The 27,235-nt window shown below is 40.7% G+C and overlaps 4 protein-coding genes across 5 annotated transcripts; 2 read left to right on the top strand and 2 right to left on the bottom strand.

Moving 5' to 3' along the window:
- Positions 1-480: 480 nt before the first annotated feature.
- LOC116211214 (putative pentatricopeptide repeat-containing protein At5g40405) lies at positions 481-2,686 on the top strand. The gene has a single exon (XM_031545485.1). It carries the CDS (start codon positions 550-552, stop codon positions 2,398-2,400), a length of 1,851 nt encoding a protein of 616 aa, XP_031401345.1. The 5' UTR covers positions 481-549; the 3' UTR covers positions 2,401-2,686.
- Positions 2,687-12,677: 9,991 nt separating this feature from the next.
- LOC116212256 lies at positions 12,678-14,868 on the bottom strand. Its single transcript, XM_031546820.1, has 4 exons — positions 14,554-14,868; positions 13,806-14,338; positions 13,416-13,533; positions 12,678-12,908 (listed from the first exon to the last, which is right to left on the bottom strand). The coding sequence occupies exons 1-4, from the start codon at positions 14,866-14,868 to the stop codon at positions 12,678-12,680; spliced, it is 1,197 nt and encodes a 398-aa protein (XP_031402680.1).
- A 3,784-nt stretch (positions 14,869-18,652) lies between these two features.
- LOC116212427 (protein NRT1/ PTR FAMILY 4.6-like) lies at positions 18,653-24,825 on the top strand. Of its 2 annotated transcripts, none has more exons than XM_031547041.1 (5): positions 18,653-18,841; positions 19,186-19,303; positions 19,460-19,677; positions 22,815-23,258; positions 23,376-24,825. In XM_031547041.1, exons 1-5 carry the CDS (start codon positions 18,839-18,841, stop codon positions 24,360-24,362), a joined length of 1,770 nt encoding a protein of 589 aa, XP_031402901.1. In that variant the 5' UTR covers positions 18,653-18,838; the 3' UTR covers positions 24,363-24,825. The 2 variants fall into 2 exon arrangements, with proteins under 2 accessions (XP_031402901.1, XP_031402900.1); XM_031547040.1 differs by having other exon boundaries at positions 18,653-19,019.
- Positions 24,826-24,841: 16 nt separating this feature from the next.
- LOC116212428 (aldehyde oxidase GLOX-like) lies at positions 24,842-27,207 on the bottom strand. The gene has a single exon (XM_031547042.1). The coding sequence runs from the start codon at positions 26,957-26,959 to the stop codon at positions 25,202-25,204; it is 1,758 nt and encodes a 585-aa protein (XP_031402902.1). The 5' UTR covers positions 26,960-27,207; the 3' UTR covers positions 24,842-25,201.
- Positions 27,208-27,235: the final 28 nt, after the last annotated feature.

Here is a 27,235-nt window from a genome sequence, read left to right as displayed (position 1 = left end):
TTCCTACCACATACTCCCCGTGTAATATATGATATTACCCATCGAACAGTCATAATCTTTACATCAAGACAATATTATAAAGTGTTGCTGGTCAGGACATTCATCGTCTAATTTATCAAAATCTCTGATGAAACTGAGATTGCTATGTGATCTTCGATTGTTTGTCGTACCATAAGTAACCAATGCTCCCAACTTTAACCCTCCAAAAACTTTATTTTCTTCCCACAAACTAACTCCTCTTACAACCCATTTGACTCAATTAGTTGTTTCAACGTCCTTGCCATCAAAATAATTGATTCTTCATCTATGAAAGTAGGACGAGTTTTGGGCCCAATTAACATGGGCCGGTCCTAGAAAAAGTAAACCGAGTATCCTCGGCCCATTAAAAGAAGTGAAAAATCAAAGAAAGCCCACAAACCTACAATGGAAGGGTATTCTTGGAATTCCAAGCATATAATTCAACTAACAAACCGGCCGTTTAAAATGTTGGAAGACCGCAGAAGGGACGGCCGCCGGCGGCAACTCCAAAATCCGGGTTGATTGGGGCTGATGAATTTCCTAAGGTGCGCCGTGAAGCACCCCAGCATTGCCCTCATAGACGCCGCCACCACTCTCAGGGAGCTGAAGCAGATCCACGCGCAGCTCATGTACGGCGGCGTCACCGCTGACGCCCATCTCTGTGGCCAATTCACCGCTGCTGTTGCCCTCCGGAACCCCGTCAACCTCAAGTACTCCGTCTGGGTCCTCGACCAGTGTGAGGCCCAGACGCTGTTTGCTCTCAACTCCCTCATCCGGGTCCACTCCAAGGGCCCCACCCCTCATAGTAGCTTTCATTTCTACCGCCGGATCCTCGGCTCCCCTGACAATCTCAGGCCCGATAACTTCACCTACAACTTCCTCGTCCGTGCCTCTGCGGCCCTGCCCGGGGGTGGGCCCGGTCCCTCAGTCCACTGTGCTGTCGTCAAGCACGGGTTCGAGGAGGACCCACATATCCAGAGTGGGCTGATATTCATGTATGCGGAGATAGGCTGTCTAGGTTCATGCCACCGGTTGTTCTCCGGCATTGCCAGTCCAGACGTGGTGTGTCAGACTGCGATGGTAAGCGCGTGCACGAGGTGCGGGGACATTGATTTTGCCAAGAAGTTGTTCGACGAAATGCCCGAGAGAGACCCAATTGCTTGGAACGCGATGATCTCGGGTTACACCCAGCGCGGGAAGCCAAGGGATGCGCTGGAGCTGTTCCATTTGATGCAGCTTGAGGGCGTGAGGGTGAATGAGGTCTCTATGGTCTCGGTCTTATCTGCGTGTAGCCACCTCGGGGCGCTTGATCAGGGAAGGTGGGCCCATGCATACATCGAGCGGAACAGGCTTAAGATCACACTCACGCTCGGGACCGCCCTCATCGATATGTATGCCAAGTGCGGGGACACTAGAAAGGCCATGGACGTCTTCTGGGGAATGAAGGAGAGGAATGTCTACACTTGGAGCAGTGCCATGAACGGGCTAGCCATGAACGGGGTGGGTGACGAGTGCCTCAAGCTCTTCTCTCTCATGAAGGAAGATGGAATTGTCCCTAACGAGGTGACATTCGTGTCGGTCCTGAGAGCATGTAGTGTGGCTGGCCTGGTTAGTGAAGGAATCAAACATTTTGAGGACATGAAACTGGTCTATGGAATCGAGCCCCAGCTCGAGCACTATGGATGCATGGTGGATCTGTATGGAAGAGCTGGTCGATTAACTGAAGCACTGGATTTTATCAATAAGATGCCGGTTGAGCCCCACGCAGCTGCCTGGGGGGCCCTCCTCAATGCCTGCAAGATTCACAAGAACATGGAGATAGGAGAGCTTGCCTCAATGAAGATAGTCGAGATCGAGGCCAAGAACCATGGAGCCTATGTCCAACTCTCCAACATCTATGCCGAGAACAGGAACTGGGACAGCGTCAGTTACGTTCGAGAGATGATGAAATCCCGAGGGGTGAGGAAGCTGCCCGGTTGCAGTGTTCTGGAAGTCGATGGCGGTGTCCACGAGTTCTTCGCTGGAGATCATAGGACCCACCCTATGTCTAAGGAAATTAAGGTCATGCTGGATGAGATCAGTCGGAGGCTGAAGCTAGCGGGGTATGTGGCTAATACAGAACCTGTGCTGTTCGATATAGAGGACGAGGAGAAAGAGGACACTCTGTCTCTTCACAGTGAGAAAATTGCAATCGCTTTCGGGTTGATAAGATTGAACGAAGCAGTGCCCATTAGGATAGTAAAGAACCTCAGAGTGTGCTGGGACTGTCATCAATATACCAAGATGATATCAAGAGCTTTCAACCGGGAAATCATCGTTAGGGACAGGAATCGGTTTCACCATTTCAAGGATGGGGAGTGTTCTTGCAGGGACTACTGGTGATCCATATTCAGAGAATATTTCCCTGAACAAGATGGATTGGGCTGGAGTTGATTCGAAAACCGAACTAAATTGGACCATAATGTTAGGTTTGGATGGGCTGAAACGGGGTGAAACACTCGATGACGGTATCAAAATCTGTAACTTTGCAGCAGAGTGTGGCCCAATTAACTTTCGGCTTCTAGGTTTCGATCTCTTCTCTTGTTTCTCTATACGGAGTGACTTCAATTCGAGGTGTTTCCAGGAAGATCCGAAGCTTAAATTCGATACTGCTACGCAGTTCAATTAATTTGTTCAAAGCAGAAAAGTTTGTGTTTTCGGTCCATTTCATAAGTTTTGGGCCCCCGAAATTCTCAGGCATAGGCCCACAAAATCCCACATGCCATGTTCTTGGTCCAGGAGTCGTTTTGCCTTTCGAATGGCTTGATGCAGCGTATCGGGTGAATCTCGCAGGCGACGTGCTTTCCCTACCGAATCAGCGGATTCATTTAGCTGTTTACACTGGTTAGGTTCCTAAAAGAGTCTGGATTACATTCATTGTCTGAAAACAAAACAGAACGATTTCAATATCTACATATAGATGGTAACATGTTTATAGCTGTTGTAAATGGATATATCCCCAGTAGTTGCTGCTGGGGATGTGTCTAATTGAGCAAGAAACTGCACATGTCTGGAGAAGCAGTCGATATTTCGAGATGAGACAACAAAATTAAGCAGCAGGTCAAAAAAAAAAAAAGGAAAAAAGATTATTCTAGAGAAAAATCAAATGTTGGTCCGTTTACACAAGTTTCTCACTGAGGGTAGCAGATTCTATATGGAAAACTGACAAAATCTTTTCCTCCATCTTAGATTAAGGATTATTCTCAGTTTTAACATATCGTGGCCCAGAAAACTCCACTTCCTAATAGTTTCCGGATATGATAAAGACGGTAAATCGATATCTTTCCTCGATGTGTTGTGTGCTTTCACGTATTTGGCCATGCGTGCTATCCAAACGCAGTCAATTTTCTGGTAACTGATGCTGTCAAGGCAATGGATCAATGGAATTCTCTTCCTTGGCCCGAACGGAAACTTTGGATTCAAATAACGCGGTCATTTGCTGTCGCCAGAGAGTGGCAACCGAAAGTTAACGCATATGTGCTTATTCCTTCCATACTGGTGAAAACGAAGTGCCTGAAAAAGAAGCCTTTTGTTGGAAAAATCAAACACATCACTTCTAGAAGCTTAGGTGCGAAAATGCATGTCACGAGAATTCTTTAGGCAAGTCAACACGGAACCATCCGAAAACTATAACTTGGATAAATGGCCGATGTTCGGGTTAAATATAAGTTAAAATAATTTTATTATTAAAAATCACATTTACAACAGTAAGTTTTCATGATCATAAAAGAGGCAGTGGAAAATTTGCATTTTAAGATAATACATAATATGGACATAATTCCCGCTTAGCTTAAAACACTTGTAAGGTTTTAATTTTTTTGGGTGTGAATCCTGGTATTTAAATGTCCAATTGGACTCCGACTAATCCAGTCAAGTTCGGTCGGCCCATTAAGGGATAGAGCTCTCTCATCGTAAATTTTTTCTATATTCACAAGGACACCTTGCTTAATTGAAATAAGTATCGAAGTGCTTGAACCAACCCACGTTGATTAAGGTTTTAATTTTAAATCAAATGGTATGTGAATGGAAGAATGGGATCTATACTTTAGAATTTTGGGGAGGAAAATTCAGAACGTGTTTCATGCCCAAGCCATGTATTCATATTGAGAAGAATGCACACTTTGCTCATCCTGTAGATGTGAAATTAATGGTGGGCGTAATTATTCCCGGTCGATCTCATTGCAAAATTGAACCAATATTATTGGATATATCAGTGTCAACTGATTTGTAAGTTTATTTCATGTAGTTCAAAGTACGTATTCGCATACGTCATCGTTGACCCTCAACGCTTTTACGTGCTTGACCTGTAACCTATCGAACAGTCCATGTTCACTCGTTATACGATCAGCTCATGCGACCCACGTGCAAGTCTTAGGGCAAGTACTCTTCAGTCCATGAGAATGAATGAGAGCAATATATTGGTGTAAATATCATCTCGATGTAGCAACCAAAACCGATGAATTGGGTAGGGTAGCTATGCCATTCTTGTCGAATTTAAGACATCATTTGTTCGAAACAAATGGGCATTGCCTTTTCCAAGCGTGAAACATATGACATGCCGGGCCCCTTGAAGCTCTCTTACAAACCTTCTAGTCCGCTCCGAAGTCTAGAATAATGCGTGATCTTACTATATCACGAAGTATATATGGAGATTATATAATAATGAAAGAAATGTACGCAAACAGATAAATTCTTTTATATTCCACCGTAAAAGATAAATTCTTTTATCGGTTACAAGGATCCTCAAACTCATTTCAACTTATAACATTTATCGAAAGAATAAGCTTGACTGATTTCATAGTATATGAAATTTTGAAGAGGCCACTTGAGAAGGAGGTAACTAATGCAGTGATCCGCATGCTTGGCATGTAACTAAGAAATTTTGGGTTGATTTCCAAATGTGGTGGTTTAATGATTCCAAATTCACTCTCATGTGATCCAATAACCTCAAGATCCTAAATTTGAATCCCTCTATGCGTTTGTGTCAAAACATTTGTTAAAATGTGATCTTCGTTTGGACTGGACGTACATTGACTTCTGTGAACTATACTAAACCTTTGGTGATACTATTCTAACATGACCAGTGCTTGTACTGCTTGTTCAATTCGTCTGATATATTTGCGGTTAAATACAAGAGTCTGAACTCGAGGGCAAAAATGTCGTCACTACTGCTGCCCATCTATTTACTTATTAAAAAAAAGTCATTGAGGTTCGATTTTGTTTGGGGCAAAGTCTTTAGTGCAGTAGCACAAGGCGCCGACTTGAAATCAAAAGATCCTAGAATCGATTGTCATAAGTAGAATTTATGTGCTCCTTAATTTCGCTTTTAAATATCTATTTAAATGCACAATGTACACAATTAAAAAAAAAAGCAACCAATTCTTAATTATAATACACGTAGACAACCTCTCATTGGTCGGCTTTCAGTCTCTAGTCGTTTATTAATTAATAATTTGTTTTCTCGATGAATATTCATTAATAGTGTAATTAATCTATTTTATATAAATATATATATATATATATAGTTTGCTAGCCAAAATTAAATGGGTGATTATTGAAATGAAGTAACCGTTGAATTGAAGTATCCCGAGACGTCGGCTGACCTATAAATAAAATTATTAAATAAGAGTTAATCCCTTCCAAGCTTTTCTGGTTAATTGCCGTTGACCTGCATGATTAAGGGAAATTAACGGACCTCAATAATGCTGCTGAAAATCAACGTTTGTCGTTTCTAATAATTAAGATCAAGGCAGACAGATAATCAATGCCCTTCAAATTAGATTAATCAATATATTTAATTACAGCTCCCAGCATGACACATTACAATTAATGTAATGTCAATCTATGATCCAAATTAATTAAATCGATGATTCTTTTTAGCTCAACAGTTATGGATGATCGGATCGGATAGATAAATGAGTTCCTACTTTTTTTGACAAAAATAAAGTAGAATATTGATGGAAACTGAAAATTCATATAGAACGGAACAAAGAGACGCCTTTAGGAATCATTTGACCTATACAGTTAGATAATAATGAGTGGATGATCTCGAGACAACTAACATATACACAAAAGTTTGTCATAAATCAATTTCAACGATAAGATTTCTAGAAAAATGGGAATATTGCGTAACTTTATATGGATATGGTATGCTCTAACATACATCTTCTATATTAATTCCAAATATTCTTTCATTCCAAAAGTTCTCTGTCACCTTGAATCTACACTACAAATATCTAACCGATAAGATTTCTAGAAAAATGAGAATATTGCGTAATTTTATATGGATATGGTATGGTCTAACATACATCTTCTACATTAAGTTCAAACATTCTTTCATTCCAAAAGTTCTTCGTCACCTTGAATCTACACTACAAATGTCTAACCGCCTAACACGAGAATTTTTTCACTTGATCCAATTTCTTCGCGGAATAAGTGTGACGCGAAAGTATCTATAATTATTTAAGATAATAGTTCACTGATCGGTAGTACGGCAGGTTTTTTTTTTTTCCAATTCGCTCCCTACCTAGTCATGTATATATGGCCTATTGGGCCCTGATGAACTGAATTTTCTCAAGAAGATACATACGGATCTCTCGACTTCGGTTAAGCAAAATTCCAAAGCCAAATAATTTTGGGACCCAGCTCGAATTAAATGTGATTTTTGTCATTTTGCGATTTCAGTTTAGGCCCTTTTATCTGCTGGGTATGTCGTCTATAGCCGTAAATAACTAGACATGCTAAAGTCTATTTTGGATATGTTATGGATTTATTAGCTTCAAACAGAGACATCATAAGTACGTGTACCACATCTTAACCAATACTCAGAGGAGAAATGTTCGATATATGTATTAGGTCCATTTTTTCATGAGACTTGAAAGAAGAATGTGGATATGTGCATGTAAAAATTAAGTCGTAAGAGATAATGTTATATAATTATTATAGTATCCTATGCGCTTTCTCAATTAATGAAATGATGGACAAGAGGCTATTTGCTATAATGTAATTAATTATATTATTTGCAGTGATTTAAACAAAGGAAAATTTGCATTGACTTTTGGATATATATACATATATATATATATATAATATGATGACAAAATGCATTGGTGCACCTATACAGAAAAGTGGAAAGAACGACATCCACATTCAACATATATATATATATATATATATATCTTAATTCGGTCTTTTGTGAGGAAATTGCTCAATTCGCTCAACAAGATGCTTTCATGTAGGTATCTTAAACAATTCCTCAACTCGCAGTTACTTGTTTCTTGGAGTCTCTTGCCTTAATAAATTTCAAATTTTATTCCCTCAGTAATGCTGACATAGATTATTGCAAAGATCCTATTATTAGTATAAATTATTAAAGTGTTTTCAAAATTTATCTAATTTAATATTGCACGGGCATAATTGACTAATTTTATTTATAAATTAACTTTGCTACATGTTTGGTTAGCGAAAATTAGCTCATTTGGTCAGCCACGTGGAAATCCACAAAGACTTAAACAACGACAACAACAATAATTTTTTGAGGAAATCAAATATATCTTTCTAATGTCACCTAGCTATCAATATAACTAAATTTTAAAAATTTTATTGAAGACAGGGTATCTCAAAAAATAAAAAGATAAAAAAAAGCATACATAGTTGACACCCTAATATAAAGCATACATAATTTCTTTTACGGTGAATATAAAGCACACATAGTTGACTTAATTAGGGAATGGTGAGCGGTTGAATTTTGAAAAAGTTTTTTGTAGGGCCATTTTTAGAGTCGTCAAAACACAGTATTAATGCGTTTTGCCTAACAAGAGGGAAAAAAAAAGATGTGAATGAAGAAAAATTACAATTGAGAAAGTTTTACCACTTTGGGACGATCAAGTTCGAATCAAAATTAGTCAAGGTTCATATGATTTTTGAATCCCGAATGGTTCAAATGACAAAAAAAAAAAAGAGCAATTCATGTAAGAAAACATAATCAAATTGTTTCTCATGACGAGATGACATAAAATATAAAGATGCAATGTAACAATAGTTTAACAAGTTGTACGAATAATTACGAATATTTCGTAACCATTTGATAATGCTTCTATGTGATAATCCACAAAGACTTAAACAACAACAACAACAACAACATCAATAATTTCTTTGAGGAATTCAAAATATCTTTCTAATGTCACCTAGCTATCGATATAACTAAATTTTAAAATTTATATTAAAGACAGAGTATCTCAAAAAATAAAAAGATAAAAAAATAAAAATAAAGCACACGTAGTTGGACTTTAATATAAAACATACATAGTTTCTTTTAGGAGTTTTTACCTTAAATGGCTCATGATTTACCCGTTTTGTCAAATTTATCATATGCTTTTTTTTGTTAGATATATCTCATGGTTTACTTTTTGCATCAAATCTATCCCGGTGATATCTTTTCCGTCAACATCTAACGGTCGTGCTGACGTGGCACGTGGAGCGATAGTGGGCCCTTACTTGCCACGTGGGCGCCGCGTCAGCTCGATCGTTAGATGTCGATGGAAAATATAACGGTGGGATAAATTTGAAGCAAAATGTAAACCATGAGATATAGCTGATAAAAAAAAGTATATGATAGATTTGACAAAACGCGTAAATCATGGGTCATTTTAGGTAAAAATCCCTTTCTTTTACTGCGAACATAAAGCATACATAGGTGACTTAATTAGGGAAAAGTAGGCAATTGACTTTAAAAAAAAATTTGTAAGGCCATTTTTAGAGTGGTCAAAACGCAGTATTAATGCGTTTTGCCTGACAAGAAGGGAAAAGGAAGATGTGAATGAAGAAAAATTACAATTGAAAAAGTTTTATTATTTTGGGACGATTAAGTTCGAATATGAATTAGTCAAGGTTCATATGCTTTTGGAATCCCGAATGGTTCAAATGACCAAAAAAAAGAGAGCAATTCATGTAAAAAAACATAATCGAATTGTTTCTCGTGATAAGGTGACACAAACATACAACTTTAATATAAAGATGCAATGTAACAATAGTTTAACAAGTTGTACGAATAATTACGAATATCTCATAATCATCTGATAATACTTCTACGTGCGTATTTGTTTTGGTTGATGAACAATGAAAATCGAATTAAGTATACTTCCTAATTGCACCTTCAGATCGCTGACCTAGCTAACAAGTCACAAGTTATTATCGAATTTTTCAAAAATTATTAATTAATCTTTTGGCCAATAATAATTAATTAATATTACTTTTATTAGAAGAAAATAGAAAAATAAGAAAACCTTCGACTGAGATATCTCTGACCAATCGGGAGCGCATGCGCTGTCCTCCGTGGCGGGCCGCCCCTCACATGGGGAGGTTCACAGTCGTTGGTTGCATCGCCCGGCTGTGATTGGTCCACTGCGTGGCCCTTGATGCACCGAATTCTATGCACACTTAATGACAGACCAGCAAAGAGCAATTTTTTTTTCTATTTTAATTATTTAATTTTTACTAAAAAATAGAAAACAGATTATATGGAGGAAATATGTCTTTGTTTTACCAATTAATTCACGCGAATGCAAGTCAATGTTCCGATATTATCTGATGGGGTTTATATTTTCCCATGTCGTTTTCTTCCACGTTTCCTATCCCTTTCCCAAATTCTTATCCAAAAATTTTTAATGACAAATTGTATCTGAACTCATTCAAGTAAACACTCTGCAATCCCGCGAATCTATATACCCTGAAGCTGTTTAAGAAATGAAATTGTAGAGGTACACATGCAAGAGTGGGAGATTTTGAAATTTCTTTAATCGGATAGCTTATAATTTATAGCGTTTAACGTGAAAAATTTTAGGTGCCAAATGTTACATCTAAAAGAAATTCTGCCTTTTATTTAAAAAAGGAAGGAAGAAGAATTTTGTTCAAAATCTACCAAATGCACGAGTCGATTCAATTTTTTCACTTCATCATGCCTATTTTATTTTAGACATGTAAATACGAGATCTATAAATAATTCGCCCAAAAACATGAAGTTTGAGTTATGAGATTCTTTTTGGAAAAAAAAAAAGCAAAACAAAAGAGTTATCAAACTCTGTTGTTAGGTGTTGCTTGATTAATTTTGCTCCACTTTTCTTTTTGACATATTATGGGTGTTAATGATCGATTAGGGTTCTGCTAAAATTTATTGCATCTATCTATATTTTTTATCTACTATAATGCATCAATAGTTTACCTGCTAATTATGCTGCCATAAAAGACAATTACAGGATTTAATTGCCATCAGAGTATATAAGATCCATCCATACTAATCAAAGCAACCACATGATTAAAACAGTTTGCTCGATATTCAAACGGTGCAAAAATTAATCGCGTATGATACTGATTTTATTATATAGCTAGACTTTCAATTTTTCAAACTGATAAGTTTGTGCCGGATATATCTACTTCTGTTTGACATTATTATTATGTTTTTTTCCCTTGTGGAAATTGACACTATTGTTCTTGAGTTACCTGCATTTGTTTTCTTCCTTGACAAAGCTTTCAGATTGCGTATTGCACATGGAAGCATTAATATATATATATATATATATATAATTAACATCCTCTGGAAGATCGATTTGATTATTTATCGATAGTTGATAATCATACTTTTCTTCTAATGTTTTTGCTGCCCCGACTCATGCCCACAAATCACCATCGCCGTTGCCAGCAGTTGAGTCCTCCTTTGGCATGTACTCGGCACTTTCTTCACGTATATACACAGGCATGGATGATACGGAGAACAGTAGTTCATGAATTTTTAATTGATCTCAACATTAAACTTTAGTTTATACAAGTTATTTTGTAATCTGACAGAGTACACATAGTACCAAACAGTTTAAGTTACATCTCAGATACGAAAAACTAGAAAAGAAAACGATAAAAGTTGCTCAATACGAAAGCAAATGAGAGACGGTATCGGATCTGCCATGATTTGCAATGAATTGTGTACTGTCAAATAACGGTTTTGAAGGAGTCCACGAATCATGATACATAGTCAATTTTAAATAATTTATGTATAGCCTCACTGCTTCCACAATAACAATATATTCCAGCAAACTCACAGATCTTCTCTCCACTCAAATTATTTTAGGGCGAGAAATCCATGAAGCGGTCACGTATCCATAAATCAAAGTGGAACCCCGACAACATAATACTTTTTTTTTTAATTTAAATTGTTGTATAATGATTAGTATAGACCGTCCACAAGAAGTACAAATAAGGTTGAATAAGTAAAATAATAGTGGATGGTAGGTAGACGAAAGCGATCATATCTTTTGACTCACTTTACCAGCGCAAGTAAACCCACATTCAACACCCAAATCTCCCCACACGAACTCAGAATTCCGTATCTTTTGAGATCATAAACCAACTTTCAGGTGTTCGTCGGTCAGAAACTTGCCTAAGCTCGGTTCAAAGAATACGATTTCACACGCTAACACGAATCAATAAAAATTTTCATTTATTTTTTATTGTTTTTGTTCATTTTATTCTATGATCATATTTTAAGAAACTTGGGGAGGCAGCCGTGGAAGAGACGGCTTGCTTTTTACACCTAGCTCTAGATAATATTTTTATATTACATGGCACGACCACTGATACCGCATCTAATTATTGGGAGCTGTCCTGCTTAAACTGAGAAAATATTAGATGAGAAGGTGAGATGTGCAAATCTCAATTAAATGTTAAGGTTGTGTTTGTCAACAAAGTTGGAAAAACTCAACTCAACTTATTTTTGCTAGAAGACAAAATTTTGAGTTACATGCAACTCATGGTGGGCCCCATGTTGGGTTTTGCTTCCAAGATCAAGTTGTGTTTGGCAACAAAGTTGGAAAAACTCAACTCAACTTATTTTTGCTAGAAGACAAAATTTTGAGTTACATGCAACTCATGGTGGGCCCCATGTTGGGTTTTGCTTTCAAGATCAATTTTCCTTCCAACATTAATTTACATTCAAGACACCATTTAATATAAATTTGACACATTCAATGGCAAAACAGTACAATGCGCTCACTAAATTCAAATACAAATAAAACAGTGTATATCATCGCTCTCCTCTTTCTAGGCGCCATAAGCGATTTGCGATACGGTCGCGCACAACATTCATTTCGTCACTACTTATATCCACTTGAGTTCTAATTCCTTCTTCTGGCGGTGGACTTCGAAATTCAGTGTACTCCGTCCATGCATCGCCGTACTCCGCAAATAATCTGTCGTGATAATTATTGTGTCGTATAAAATTATGCAAAACAAAAAAGGCAAGGGCAAGTTGCCCTTGTCTTACCGGTATGAAGTTTGGCATTAATCTTAGTATGGCAAATCTCCTCTTCAAAATACCAAAGCACCGTTCGATAACGTTGCGCACTGATGCGTGACGCTGATTAAAAAGCTCCTTCTCTGTTGTCGGTGGATTGCGCTGACCGAAATCACTTCGGTGATATCGTTCCCCCTTGTATGGAGCCAAATATCCAGGAATGTTAGAAAACCCTGCATCGACAACATAAAATTGGTCTGGCAAGAAAAAATGGATAATTGTTCAATTAAATATGTTAGTGTTGAAATTTTATCAAAAAGAGAAAAGCAATCAGCAAACACTAACCACCACGTGGCGCTGGAAATTGCTCCAATGTAGCAGCTTCGGAAAATATTCTTGAATCATGTGCCGAACCCTCCCAACCTGTCATGACATATGTGAACATCATGTCATGGGAACAAGCGGCCAGTATATTTTGTGTTATCTCAGCATTTCTATCGAGATATGATACTCTATTCTCTCTAGGGATACATGCAGCCACATGGGTTCCATCAATTGCTCCAATGCAATCCTGCGTGACAATACAAAATTATTATGTAATTTATATAATATTACGATATAAATTATTCATAGCTTGGCAGTATTAGAAAAATACCCTAAAGAAACGCCATCGTGGTTCCCTTTCAATTTCCGGCTGTACAGCTACGTTCCTCGGTCGAATATACTCGGGTGATAAGGCCAGTATTCCTCGGAGAATTTTTATGACCGCTCGTGACACCGTTTCTTTTGAATGTTGATACCTTTCTGCCACAATTGCATAGCGTGAACTATGTGAAATAACCAATAAGAACATTCCTACGATCTCTTCCACGGTGATACCATTCCTACTGTCAGTGATACCACAGCGCAGCCGAAGTGTGTCGCAAAGATTTCTAAACACATACGGTTCCATTCTAAACGACTCGAAGCATCTAACGTCGTTCCCCAAAACTTCAAATGTGTATTGTCTTCCTTGAAGTGCCGAAGTTCTGCACGGAATGTTCCTTTGAACCACTCGTTCGGCCTCCATTAGTCGTACCATCAATAAGAAGAACCACCGCTGCCTAACAACGATCTCGTCGTCGTTAGAGGAACTGTTATACCGTGCAGAATTGCTATTCCTTGGCATATTGAGTATTGCCACTGTACGCCTATAACTGTTGAAAGAATATAATGCACGGGTCGTTAACAATTAAAAACCACACTTCATACCACACAAGACAGTCAAAGCACGCATTAAAAATATTCAACTTAAATTATTCCAAACACCCGAAACAAACATGTCAGAATATCAAATGTCATAACAAAGTAAAGTAAAAGCAATTAGCGGAACATATTCAACTAAACGTAAACCAATGTACTCTGCGCGTCGATTCAGGAGTCAGCAAGGTCCTGCAGCCATTCAATTCGCTCATCCTAGTCTAAGAACATGAAAACCCTCCTTATTTCCTTATCTATCAGCGCCATGGCGGCTTTCACATAAAAACGACGTGGGACCTTGTCCTTCAATTTTTTCAACTCTAACATGGCTTCGTTGACGCTATCCTTCTCCGGCTTCTCAGGGCTTGATACGGACTTGCTTCGTTTTGACGCCGATGGGGTTTCGGGACCATTCTTGTTGAAGCTATCCCTGAACAATTCCATGCACTCCTGCATTATGGACCTTTCCGATGATGCTCTTTTAGGGATTCGACGTCGGGACTCTGATATAATTGGATCTTGAACATTGACGGGGTCGTCACTCTCGTCGGAGCCCTCCCCGATGTTCACAGACTGTTTCTGCTTTCCCCTCGACACTGATATGAATGCCGCATGCATCCGTCGTTCCTCGGATGAAGTTGTCGGTGGATCGGTGGAGGAGATGCGAAGAGCACCGGTAGCAGTTGAAGAATTGAAAAGCTCATTCAGTAGGTTGTAGTGCTTGCAGCCTTTGGTCCGGAATGCCTTGAATGCCCTGTTCTTCTGCACGTTCAGATACGGTATATGTTACGAGAACAGTAACAGTAAATAGTGAGGACCTATAGAAAGCCAACGACATCCCATAAAGGACATGCAAATATCTAGAAAATTCAACGACCAACAGGCATTTTAAATAGAAGGAATTGTTAGCATTGCATAACTCATATTAGGAACTCAGATTCACGCACAGAAGACAGTAACATATCTGAAGCGTGTACCTTGCTGAACATATCCCAGACATCGGGGCTGGCCTTGATGGTGTTCGTGTCTGCATCCCATCCCACTCCAGTGTGGTTTCTTAGCTCAGTGAACTGCCTGTACGTCCCTTTCAATCTAGCACACTTGTCCCTTACCTTCGTCCAGCAAAGTTGCGCTTCATGAAATTGCTTCTCTATTTCCTGAGTCATCTCTTCCCAATGAGATCTCTTCCAGGAAGTCGTTTGGGTCACTTTGAACTTCTCAAGCATGATATGTATGAATGCCAACTCCATCTCATCACTCCATTCCAGTACATGCTCACCCTTTAGAGCCATTATCGATGCAACTTTTGGACCACAACTTCCACACATAATAGGCAAAAAATAATATTAACAGAACAGAATCAAATTGTGTAAAATTGGACATCTCCATAAGCAGAGAAGGTCAGCTATCAAACATAAGATCTCTCTGACACTTCCTATGAATGAAGACATACAGTAATTACTTTGAAAAAGAATTAAATGGTCTTCAAACCATTCAGATAGTAATCTACAGGACATATGACTTCATGAGAAACTTACAGAGTGAGTTGTCCTAGAATAATTGGTTTGATCTTCTCCCAAACTAAGAATAGCACTCAACAAACATAAAGAAGAAAGAAGAACAACAGCTTCCCATTCGTATAAGAGCTAGACACAGAAACAGTAATCGACACAAGGCGATAAGCATAGCACTGAACAAACAGAAGAACAACAGCAGCTTCACACTCGCTGGACACGGAACAACAGAACAACCTTCACACGGGGTTTCAGCACAACTAGAACAACATATTGGCTCTCAGTGACCAAAGAATGCAGTGGAAGCCATAAAATAATGCAACAAACATCTTCAACTAGCGAGAGGAAATGTAGAAATTACCTTAAATGCAGAATGCGTTCAACAGCAGAGGAGACGCTGGTATTAAAGCCTCGCGTGCTGGTGAACAATGCAGTGCAAGGACCCTCGAAAAAGCCCAAAGAAGGGAATCGTTGTCCTTCTGTGGCAGACGTTGCTCAGTTGGGGGAATCGTATTCCTAACAAAGGGGGGCCTTTGCCCTGTTCTTGCTGGTACTTTCTACTAATTCTTCTGCGCAATCAAGCAAGGGAAAAATTTGCAAGATGGGATGTCATATCCGTGAAATTGATTATTGCTTATTGTAATTGCGAAATTCCGACATCGATTACCTTCTTCGGGCGGCCGATTGCAGTGAATTCTGGAGCGATTACGACTCGGCAATGTCGATTAGGAGTCTTCGCAGCCGATGTCGATGTCTTCTACGATGCGACGCCCCTAAAATGGAGTTGAAATCGGGGCAGATTCAACAGCTTCACCACCGTCGAAGTCCGGTTTCAACTCTCGTGTAGCAAGATAGACGACCCAGGGGTTAGATGGAACTCAGCTGACCGTTCTGTCTGTGAAACAAAAAAAATTAGGCCAACAGAGGACTTTGAAGATGAAGGCTTTTGTGGGTCCCTCCATATTACCGTTTGACCCCCATTTTTTGTCCGTTTGCGAGTTAAGTTAAATTTTTTTCGGTGGCCAAACAGAGCCCGAAATATATAAAAGAGAGAAAAAGATTGTAATGCAATGTCACATGTCATTTCCTGCAATAAGACTGTCTGCAATGATGGGCTGAGGAGGACAGTTCCTCTCTCTAAAATTCTGACACTCTGAGAAATTCACATATTATTCTTCTTCTTTTTTAAGTGAAATTTCATGTTCCACCTCCTAACTCAAAATGATTACTATAATATTGCCTCTTCAAGGAGTTCGGCCCCATTGACCCAAGACTCGGGCACGTCCCTGATTATCTGTACCATTTTAGTTAGTTTTTTGTTTCATAAGGCCCTGTTTGGTTTTAGAGTGTTATTTTAGAATTACAATTCTAACTTAACTCTACCTACTACAAAACAAAATAACTCATACAAAATTAAAGAGTGGGTCCCATTTATATTATTTTTTTCCACAACAAAATAACATAATTCATACAAAGTCAAAAGGTAGACCCCATTTATACCACTCTTTTTCAAAATCAAAATCTGATTTTAAAATCCTACTATGAAACCAAACGCAACCTAAACTATTCCAATAGACTTCACTTATAACAAAAAAAAAAAGATACCGGAGCTTCACAAGATAACGTGATAGGCTTCGAATGAAGAATTATATATCATAATATATATATAAATTCCACCTGATATTTTATCGTGGAAACTCTCTGGGGACTTTTTGTTTCATAGAGAAACAACTGTGGCATTTAATATTTACTTTTTTCTGCAAGATAATCCCATTAATACATGTTAAAACTTTTTCCAAAAAATAACTTCAGAATAAAAGGAAAAAGGAAGCACCTTGCCCAAGAAATAATCATATTAACCTTCTAAACTGACCGAGGCTTAACATTTTTGGGCTTAATTTGAATGAGAGAATAGAAATGAAGTATATAAAGGCATGAAAAGCAATAAAGATAGTGAGAATTCAGGATATCATTATGTATTAGCTCGCTGCACTGAATCTCATTTTTCTTAATGTCGATTTTTGTCATTTTCTGCAGTCGACATGCCTAATAAATTCCATTGTGAAGTCAACTATCTCCTGAGGATATATAATGTTGTTACTCGTGTGTTGAGGATTAAACAACAATAATATTCTCGTCTGATTATCGATTCGATCAAAATGCAAAAAGGAAAAATAAAATAAAATTCATAGAGTGGGTAGAAATGTATGAGATAAAGGTTTTCTCTCTTTTAGGAAAGCCTCTCTTTTCTTCTTTCAGTAATGTAAAGTCCCTTCTTTGAGCTTTGGTTGGATGGAGATATATTACGTACTTTTAGTAAATCAAAGTTGTTATTTTACATAAATAAAACCCTTGGGATCTATAATAAAATTTCAGAAGATAAATTATCTTTAATATAGTTAAGTTCTTGATATTAATTAATCCAATATTTATCACAAAGAAAGTATTAGGTGGTTGTCACTCATCTAATTGCATATCAATTAACATATAACGTCTAATAAAAGTCAAAACAAAACAAGTTTTATGAGCTTCTCTGCTCTATTATACATAAATAAAACCCTTGAGATATATGCTGAAATTTCGCTGGAAAATATTTTCTTTAGCTCTAAGAAATTCTTGATATAATGAATTTTATATTTCCTATATACGGAACGTATTCTCTCAATCACAAGTCAAACAAAATGAAAATAAATAAGTTTTACAAGTTCCACTAATACCAATATATCATACTGTGATTGAAAATTGTTGTAATACAAGATGATCAGTCATAACCATCTATTATTTTTTTCTCCCATCGGTTAAGTCATCTATTTTTGTGCGTGAAAACAAAATTAACCATGGTAATTTGTAGTGTGGAGGCTCATCTTTTTCGGCATGTAAAAAAAAAGTTTGGTGGGCTCTTTAGGCCCTTTGTATTTATTGGAGGTTGCTCGGTCAAACTAGACAAATAGGAAAAATTTCAGCCAAAAAAGAAAAAAGAATAAATAAAAAGGAAAAAATGAAGACAAGAAGGACACCCTGCGCTTATGGGAACCCTTTACAAAAATGGCGATATGAATTTGATAACTTATAAAAGAAACATATCTATGTGAATTTGATTCTTATTTCCTTTTATTCGAAGTGCTCATTTGGCCCGTCTAACTTTTCAAGCAACTGTATAAATGAACATGTCGTATTAGTACAAGAAATTAATGACGTTCACGATATTATATGTTTAATCAACTGATAACGTAACATAATGTAGCCGAACAGTTATTGGCTGAAATGCGATACTAAACGTTAAAAAGTCGCAAAAATTTTGTATGAAAAAAGTCATCGATAATTTTTTCTGTTATATATAGCAACACGACAGGTGAAACGTCTGTATCGCGATTCTTATCTTAATTCATTTGCATTGCCTTCTTCTTCTATACATGTAAGTTATCCCCGGGCTCTTTGAGTGCATTAGCAAAAGATTTTCAAAAATAAAAGAAATATATATGTATTGGGAGGAGAATTCTTTTTGGGGTTGCATAAAGGGAGTCAAAAGGAAGGATCAAAATCACTTTCTTTGAGAGAGAGAGAAGGGTGTGATGGGAATGGTCTAGACTCTCTCTCTCTCTCTCTCTAACAAAGGACCTCTTTAAATCTCTCCCACCCCTCACCCACATCTCCTTCCCTCCCCAACAAATCAGTCTTCTTCTTCCCCTTCTTCCTTCCAAAGCTCATCTCCATAACTTACCCTCAACTTGTCAAAGCAAAAGCTTCAATGGTGGATTGGGAGCTTCCCTCTCTCTCTCTCTCTAACAAAGGACCTCTTTAAATCTCTCCCACCCCTCGCCCACATCTCCTTCCCTCCCCCTACCAAATCAGTCTTCTTCTTCCCCTTCTTCCTTCCAAAGCTCATCTCCATAACTTACCCTCAACTTGTCAAAGTAAAAGCTTCAATGGTGGGTTGGGAGCTTTTCTCTCTCTCTCTCTCTCTCTCTCTCTCTCTTCCTCAGCCTCTCAACTGATCAGATCCTTCACAAGAAAAGGCCATTAGAATTTTCTGCACTATCTCTCTCTCTCTCTCTCTCTCTCTAACTATCCTCTCCCGTGACTCTTTGGCCACAGGAATTAGAAGGAAACCATCATGATCAGCTGGAAAGATGGGAAGGCTATGTCGACTGGAGGAGCCGCCCCGCCCTCGTTGGCCGCCACGGTGGCATGCTAGCCGCCTTCTTCGTCTTGGGTATGTCAAACAGACCCCATAACATAGGCTGCATATATATTGTTATGTTATTTAACTCGTGTTTATTGAAATTAAGTTTTTATGTTCTTACTCTTTTTCGGTGCTCGTTTCGTGGTGATTTCCGTGATGATAATGGACGATGTTAATTAATTGAAGTGGTGGAGATACTGGAGAACTTGGCATATCTGGCGAACGCGAGCAACTTGGTGCTGTACCTGTCGGACTACATGCACCAATCGCCTTCCGACGCAGCCAACAATGTCACAGATTTCATGGGCACGGCCTTCCTCCTTGCCCTCTTGGGCGGCTTCTTATCCGACGCCTTCTTCACCGCTTATCACATCTACCTGATAAGCGCCGCCATAGAATTCCTGGTAATCGACTCCGGCCCATTTAACTCAACGTTTTCATTAATTTCTTGATCGCCTAATCACTGGGCCTCAGTAGGGCAGTGAGTCGGACCAGATCTTTCTGCTCCTTTTAGTCGTACATTTACATATATAGATTGTACTATCTGCGATTTCGTGCAGTAATATGTAGCGTCAACATACTAAAAGCACAATAATGAGTTTGTCTAGGTAACAGAGAATACACGTGGCGCAAAACGGTATCATGTTTGGGTCAGAATTATTGTCCTTTTCAATTAAACTTGGGGGTGGGGGGAGCTAGGGGGTTGATAGTGCAGCAAATACAACGAATATATATATATATATACACGCACACACACATAGCCAAACTTCCTATGCAATATCCTTATATTTAATTACTTGTTCCATAATTTTTTCATTCAATTTGGTCCCACCCGTGATATATCATGCATCCAGATGCATCTCAATCTCAGTGCTCGCCTTGATTAAATATTTCCAAAAAATATCAGGATCGGTTAAGTTTTCTTCCTCTTTCGGCTCGATATCGTGATATCATGAGGGGATGAATTTGGCATACATGCATAAATTAGAAGATTTGGTGACGCATGTAGCACATCTGCTGCTTTCTGCCCACAACCCATTATTTCTTTCTTTTTCTTTTTTTAGTAATTTTGGGTGAGACATATATATCACCTATGTTATACATACATACTACATATATGTATACACGCACATAATCATATCATGTATATCATATAAAAGAATGTGTGAGGTTTGGTTTTGTTACGTCAGTACGTGTTCTATCCTTATTGGGAAGACAAACGTAACATAATGGACCCTCCAAGAATTATATAGATGTTACCCCACCGTTAAATAGATATTTGTCGCTTTTTCCTTTTCTAGGCCGATGAATGAATAATAGATAGTTAGTAACTTTTCACAAAAAAAGAAAATATAAAGTAAAATGAAACTTAATTATTTTAACGGTAATGAATGGTAAATGAAAGGGGAAATGATAAGAATATGATAAAGTAAAAAGAAGATAGCGACGGGATTTCTCATGCAACACTACCCCTTTAGTGGTTTAGTTTAATGCGTTTCTTTTCCGACTAATAATGATAGAAGTTTTATCGCATTTCTGAGTGTGTGGAGATATCTAGATGTCACAATAGTTACAGATAAGGTGAAACTCCATTACTATCTATAAGTACCACAATCTTTTCCATATAGTTTTGTTAGTTTAGAATCCCGTGACACGTCGTGACCGAAATGTATGAACTTATATGCATCCCTGTTTTTAGACCCCATTGTGACATTTTCCGTCGACTAATCAAATATCACACTGACACGTGTGTCTTCACCCTGTTGGCGCATTGCACAATTGTCTTCACCTTGTTGGTGCGCTGCATTTCTAAGATAGATCACATGTATCAGGTTCGATACGGCGCCTCGGCTCCGGGCATCCTCCTCCTCATGCAAAAGCATCCAATCAGATTTGAGATATTGGGGGCTGGGTTGAGTTGGGGAAGTCCCATAACATGTGTTTTCATCGACAGCCTTTAGCCCCATTCGACATAAGAGAAACTTCTAATGTGTCCCATGAGTGTGTTAGTTTGAAAGCAAAGTGTGTCCCCGAGAAACATTGTCTTCTACGTCATAGCAAGTAACTACTTTGTCACCTTGTACCTGATAGGACGCCCTAAATATGGCCTATAGTAAACCGCCAGGTCGTCACTGTTTACCTTCTTGCCATGCCGAGTGTCACTTCACTGTCCGGTCATCGCATCCGTCGCCACGTGTCACGTAGACAACCGTACGGTCCCTGTCTTAGATTCGGTGATATAGTTCCGCCAATTGGGGAACGGGTAGTGGCTCTCAAGTGGGCCTCCTCAACTTCATGAAGGACTTGCAATTACTTACCTTACCTATTCATATTCAATATGATCGAGTCTCTCTTTCTGTTTTTCTTTCTTTGAATTCATCAATGGGTTGAGATATAACATGTTGCTTAGCTTCGCCAAACCGTAGGCACCTTGAGCGGAGCCCCTCGTTAAGCAAGTTCCGCAGTTACATGAACTCACAATTCTTGTCCGAATGAAGCGAATGAGGCATATGCATAGTTTGATAAATGTGCTGTCAGAGCCGAGGTTGCTTTGGCCATTTATCCACGTGCAGCTTGACTAGATTAATAGACCCTTAACAGCTGTATACATAGAAACAAGGGCATTTCCTCCACTTATCATATTCGAGAGGGAAGCATCGCTAGGGTGACATCTCATAGAAACTAGTCCTTTTCGTGGTGCAAACTCGGGGCCCAAGGGTGAAGATTGGGCATAAAACATGTGGGGAAGGCCCGGCGTTCGGATGAGTGGCCCTTTTCTAATTATTTTTTACACCCCTATTTATGATTATTTTCATATAGGCTTGTCATGTATTTGCTTTGAATCTCGATTTTATCTATACTTGTCAATAGTTCCCTTTTTTTTTTCCTTACACCATGGGAAAAGTCAAGACAATCACATGATCCTCTTAAATTGTTCGCTCTATCTTTTGTTTATTTATTTATGTATTGGGTTTTCAAGGGAGAATTAGGTATCTCGTTTGAACCTCCATATTTGCTCTCTATTGAGGTGAAAGATAACCAGAAGTGGGGAAGCATGGAAAGCGATGGCTTTTCCAAAGCCCAAACTTTATTTTCATGTCCTGACTTCAAAAGATATTTGTTTATTCCCGTGAGTGATTGGGGAAGTTGGCTATTATTCTTTATTTTTTATTGATTTTCTTGAATTTCGAATATTTTATTTAAATAAAATGGATCCCACTTATGTCCAAAAAGAGGCAATGCACGGGGCATAGCATTTATTAGAAAAGCCAAGTAGAGGGCCCCTATCTAAATCTAATCTTTCATGGAACTAATGTGCTATTGATTGCTTTATTTCGAACATGCATTGGATGACAATGCTATTGTCTATTGTTACATCGCTGTTACTTTCACCGTAATTCATCGAACTCAAACAAACATTCTCGATTTTATCTTTTTACTGTTAGGATACATAATAGAAATTACACCGAGTAGGATAATATCATCCTTCCATTGTACTTAACATAGAAAATTTACTAAAAATTATGTTACCTTGTGACAGGGATTGGTGATACTTACAGTGCAAGCCAAGTCATCTGCCCTAAAGCCACAGCCCTGCGACAAGGCCGCGAGCTCCGGCAGCCCGTGTGAGAAAGTCCATGGAGGAAAGGCCGCGATGCTCTTTGCTGGCCTCTACCTGGTGGCCCTTGGAGTCGGGGGCATCAAGGGCTCGCTCCCGGCCCATGGAGCTGAGCAGTTCGATGACTCCACAGCCCAGGGGAGGAAGCAGAGGTCCACCTTCTTCAACTATTTTGTGTTCTGCCTCTCTTGTGGTGGCCTAATCGCTGTGACTCTTGTCGTGTGGGTCGAGGACAACAAAGGCTGGGAGTGGGGGTTCGGGATCTCGACCCTAGCGATACTACTGTCCATCCCGATCTTCCTTGCTGGCTCTGCCATGTACCGCAACAAGATTCCCTCAGGGAGCCCGCTCACGTCAATATCGAAGGTAATGTTTTTAGAACTCAAGGAATTTGAAAGAACCATCGGTAATGCTTGCTTGTGGACAAAAATCGGACTGAAATTTGATCATTAAAGAGGCAATCTTCTGGGCTGCCTTGAACAGGTTTTGGTTGCTGCCACAGTAAACAGCTTCCGATCCCGAAACTTGAGCAACGCCATCGCAAGCATGGCCATGAGCCCATCAAACATGGGCCAGAGGACTATGGGACCCGAGCACGAGGCCCACACCACCAAACCGAAGGACTCAACAACGTCACACGGGCAGGCCACAAACGTAGAAAGCCTCAGGTTCCTAAACAGGGCACTGACAGAGAAACCGCTCCACACATCACTCCAATGCTCGGCGGAACAAGTCGAGGACGTGAAGACAGTCCTCAGAATCCTCCCGATCTTCGCCTGCACGATAATGCTAAACTGCTGCCTCGCACAGCTCTCGACTTTCTCAGTCCAGCAGGCCGCCACAATGGATACGAAACTCGGGTCCCTGAAGGTCCCCCCAGCCTCCCTCCCAATCTTCCCAATCCTCTTCATCATGATACTAGCTCCCATCTATGATCATGTGATCGTCCCATTTGCCCGGAGAGCCACCAAGTCCGAGATGGGCATCACCCACCTCCAGAGAATCGGGGTCGGGCTGGCCCTCTCAATCATGGCGATGGCGGTGGCTGCCCTGGTTGAGGTCAAGAGAAAACGAGTGGCAACCAACAAGGGTCTGCTAGACTCTGGTGGGCCATTGCCAATCTCATTCTTCTGGGTCGCTTTCCAGTACCTCTTCCTAGGATCTGCCGACCTCTTCACGCTCGCGGGTCTGCTGGAGTTCTTCTTCTCCGAGGCCCCGAGCAGCATGAGGTCGCTTGCTACCTCCCTGTCATGGGCATCACTGGCAATGGGATATTACCTGAGCTCTGTGATTGTCTCCATTGTTAATGGAGCCACAGGAAGCCCGGGCCACCGAGGATGGCTCTCCGGCCCCAACCTCAACAGCTACCACTTGGACCGATTCTATTGGCTGATTTGTGTGCTGAGTGGGCTGAACTTCATACACTATCTCTTCTGGGCTGCAAGGTACAAGTACAGATCAATCAAGTGAGAGGCAACAGAGACAGTGCTGAGAGACACATTTAAACAGAGATGTTTATTAGGTTCGGGCAATCGATTCTGGTTCCCGTTGTCTAGGTACGTGTATATATATTGGGAATTGGTCAACCGGGTGGCCCTGAGCACGCAGAAACCTGCATTCCCAAGAAGCGGGCTGGACCATGCAATGAAACCCGATCTAATGGGCATGGACCAAAAACGCACTCCTTGATCACAGGGAACAATGTAATTAGTTAGGCAGATTCAAGTGATATAAGAGGAGCCAAAATCCAGAAGAGGGGGTCTTGATACAGCGGCACAAGGCGTCACCTGGAAGCAAGAGGTTCTGGGTATCAGTAGGACTTATGTGCCCCTTTATTTAGCTTTATTTTCTTTCCTTGTACAAGGCCGATGTGCCTCTCTTATTACCGAAAAACTAAAATCCAAATCCTTTGCCCTCGGTTCTTCGCATCACATATAAGAGAATCGGTCTGAGGAAATCTGTACGACAGATGCATCTTTCTACATTAAACCAATGAAGTTTATCGAAGGGTACAACAATCGGACTCAAATTGAGACGGAAACACCACAACATACAACAGATGACTATGCCCTTACACCTTCTTCTTCTGGAACTAAGAACACAAAATCTCCTCCTTTGCTCCCCCCCCCCCCCCCCCCCCGTCGTCTCCTATCCTAAAAGGCATTCTCCAGTTTGCTTCCGTTAAATATTGCAAAACTTGTTATTTACATCAAATGGATTTTCAGAAGCAAATGGTGACTCTTTCCCTCTCTATACACAAGCCCGCCGAGAGGAACTATCTAAAAGAATGGGATGTTAATTTTTACTGATCAGTGCACCCTCACCCACAGGCTCTGGCTCGGGACTCTGGCGTGGATGACTGAGAGCATGTAGAACCCGGGGGGAGCCACTGCAGGGGTGGGTGGTGCCACCACCGTCACCTTGTAAGCTAGCATCGACAGGTGCACCACGTTCACCACCTCCAGGAACAGCAGCCTCTGGTTCATCCCATACGAGTGGGTGGTGAAGGCTGGGGCTATCAGGGCGACGGAAATCCCACCCCGGTAATTGGGCCGGTACATTGTTAGGACAAAGTTGATAGCGAGCCGCTGCCCATAGGTCACTGCCTGGTCCAGTGACTCCACGGAGAGGATCGAGGGCCGGAAGATGGCATTCTGTGCACTGAGGTAGGGCGGGTGGAAGGCCTCCAGGCTTAGGTCGGTCGGGTAAGGGAAGGCCGTGAAGTTGTACTTCACGTGGGGGTTGCTCCCGCCTACCAGGATCCTGCCATCAGCCAGCAGGGTTGCCGCGGAATGGTACATCCTCGGGACGTCAGAAGGGTTTAGGACAATGAACCGCTCGGCTGGGTTGGCTTCGTTGGGCTGGTATAAGATTGGGTTCTTGATAGCATTCGTCGCATCTTCCCATCCCGCGGTCCCATTGGTTGCACCATTCACTATCAGGACGTCACCGGTGGGTAAGAGTATCATGTCCCCCATGACCCGTGGGGCAGGCATCTGCTCCATCAACCACCGGGGCTTCGGATCAGTCACCCTGAGCCGCCCGCAAGTGGTCGAGGCACCGAAAAACACCCGATGCCTGTTGGACGCATTGAATGCCCCAGGCGGAGACCCGCCACAGATCATCACCTCAGCAGTGAACTGGTTTGATCCGTCCAGCCTCAATGGAAGAAGGACCGACGAACCAGTGCTCGGATAATTCCGCTTGTCCACGCCAGGGATCACCGGGAACTCCTTGAGGATCTGGTTCTTGCTGTAATCGAACAAAATCGACCGTTTATTGGCGAACACGAAAAGGTTTCCATCAGGGAGCAAGTGCAAGAACGGGTAGAGGTTGTTTTCCTCCTTGGGGTCTCTCGTTTCCTTCAAGAAGTTCATGTAGACGGGCTTCTCCTCAGCACTGCTCTTTGGAAAGAACTCATAAGTGAAGGTGTTGCGGCCTCCAAGAATGATGACTCGGCCATTTGGGAGGAGCACATTGGAGGCGTACCAGCGGCGGACGGACAGACCTTGGAGGAGCTCCGTCCAGTCGCAGCCATCAGAGTCTGCGCAGGGGGTGAAGGTGCGCACTCTGCGCTCGCCGTCCCCATAGCCGCCAGTCTGAACAAGGGTGCCATCAGGGCGAAGGGCGCCAGAGGAGCACCACGTGTTTGTCTGGACAGTGAGGGGCCGTACAGAGTTGGACTCCGGGTCGTAGAGGAGGGAATGGGCGGTGCAGTCCACCTTGACGGCGCGATCAGTCGGGTCGCGGCGGCAGTGGCCATCAGGGAGGCTGAGGTTTGAGGGGCCGAAGTCGGTGCGGTCGAAGATCACCACCTTGTTGTTCGGGAGGAGCTGCATGTGCATGGCCGAGACGCCAATGCTCGGTTGCAACAACTCCCAGCGACCTGCCATCAGCGAGGTAGGAGCGAGCGACAGGTCCTCCGAATACGAGAGCTTGACCAAGGACGAGAGGAAGAAGACTAACATTGAGATTACCATCGACGTGAAGGGGGAGCAAGAACGGTTCTTGCTCTCTTTCTTGGGGGAAAATGGCGCCATTGTTGACGGTGTTTGACTTTCTTTCATCTATGGGGCCGACGTTGCTCCTGATTTGCTAGGGACTAATTAGTTTTATTAGGGAAGGAAAGATCTTTTTTTTTCATTAGGGAAGGAAAGATCTGAGGATAAGGAAAATGGGGATTTTACTTATTAGCGGAAGAAGATGCGAGAATTAGAAGGTTTTTTCAGTTTAATTGTTTTTGGTTCCATGGAAGGTATTGTTTGGTCGGTGGAAGTACGAGAAAGGTGTGGATTTAATTGGAGCTGGTGGTGATCGAAATTAGCCCACCCCATAAATTTTTC

The sequence above is a fragment of the Punica granatum genome, chromosome 6 (assembly GCF_007655135.1).
Source record: "Punica granatum isolate Tunisia-2019 chromosome 6, ASM765513v2, whole genome shotgun sequence".
Classification (NCBI taxonomy): domain Eukaryota; kingdom Viridiplantae; phylum Streptophyta; class Magnoliopsida; order Myrtales; family Lythraceae; genus Punica; species Punica granatum.
This window is presented reverse-complemented; position numbering and strand designations above follow the sequence as displayed.

Coding starts and splice junctions, on each gene's coding strand:
- LOC116212256 (XM_031546820.1), bottom strand. CDS start 14,868: ATGGCTCTAAAGGGTGAGCATGTACTGGAATGGAGTGATGAGATGGAG. Junction 14,339..14,553: donor TCTGGGATATGTTCAGCAAG/GTACACGCTTCA, acceptor CTGAACGTGCAG/AAGAACAGGGCATTCAAGGC. Junction 12,909..13,415: donor GGTGGTTCTTCTTATTGATG/GTACGACTAATG, acceptor ATTGTCACGCAG/GATTGCATTGGAGCAATTGA.
- LOC116212428 (XM_031547042.1), bottom strand. CDS start 26,959: ATGAAAGAAAGTCAAACACCGTCAACAATGGCGCCATTTTCCCCCAAG.
- LOC116211214 (XM_031545485.1), top strand. CDS start 550: ATGAATTTCCTAAGGTGCGCCGTGAAGCACCCCAGCATTGCCCTCATA.
- LOC116212427 (XM_031547041.1), top strand. Junction 19,304..19,459: donor AGCCGCCTTCTTCGTCTTGG/GTATGTCAAACA, acceptor AATTAATTGAAG/TGGTGGAGATACTGGAGAAC. Junction 23,259..23,375: donor CGCTCACGTCAATATCGAAG/GTAATGTTTTTA, acceptor TGCCTTGAACAG/GTTTTGGTTGCTGCCACAGT.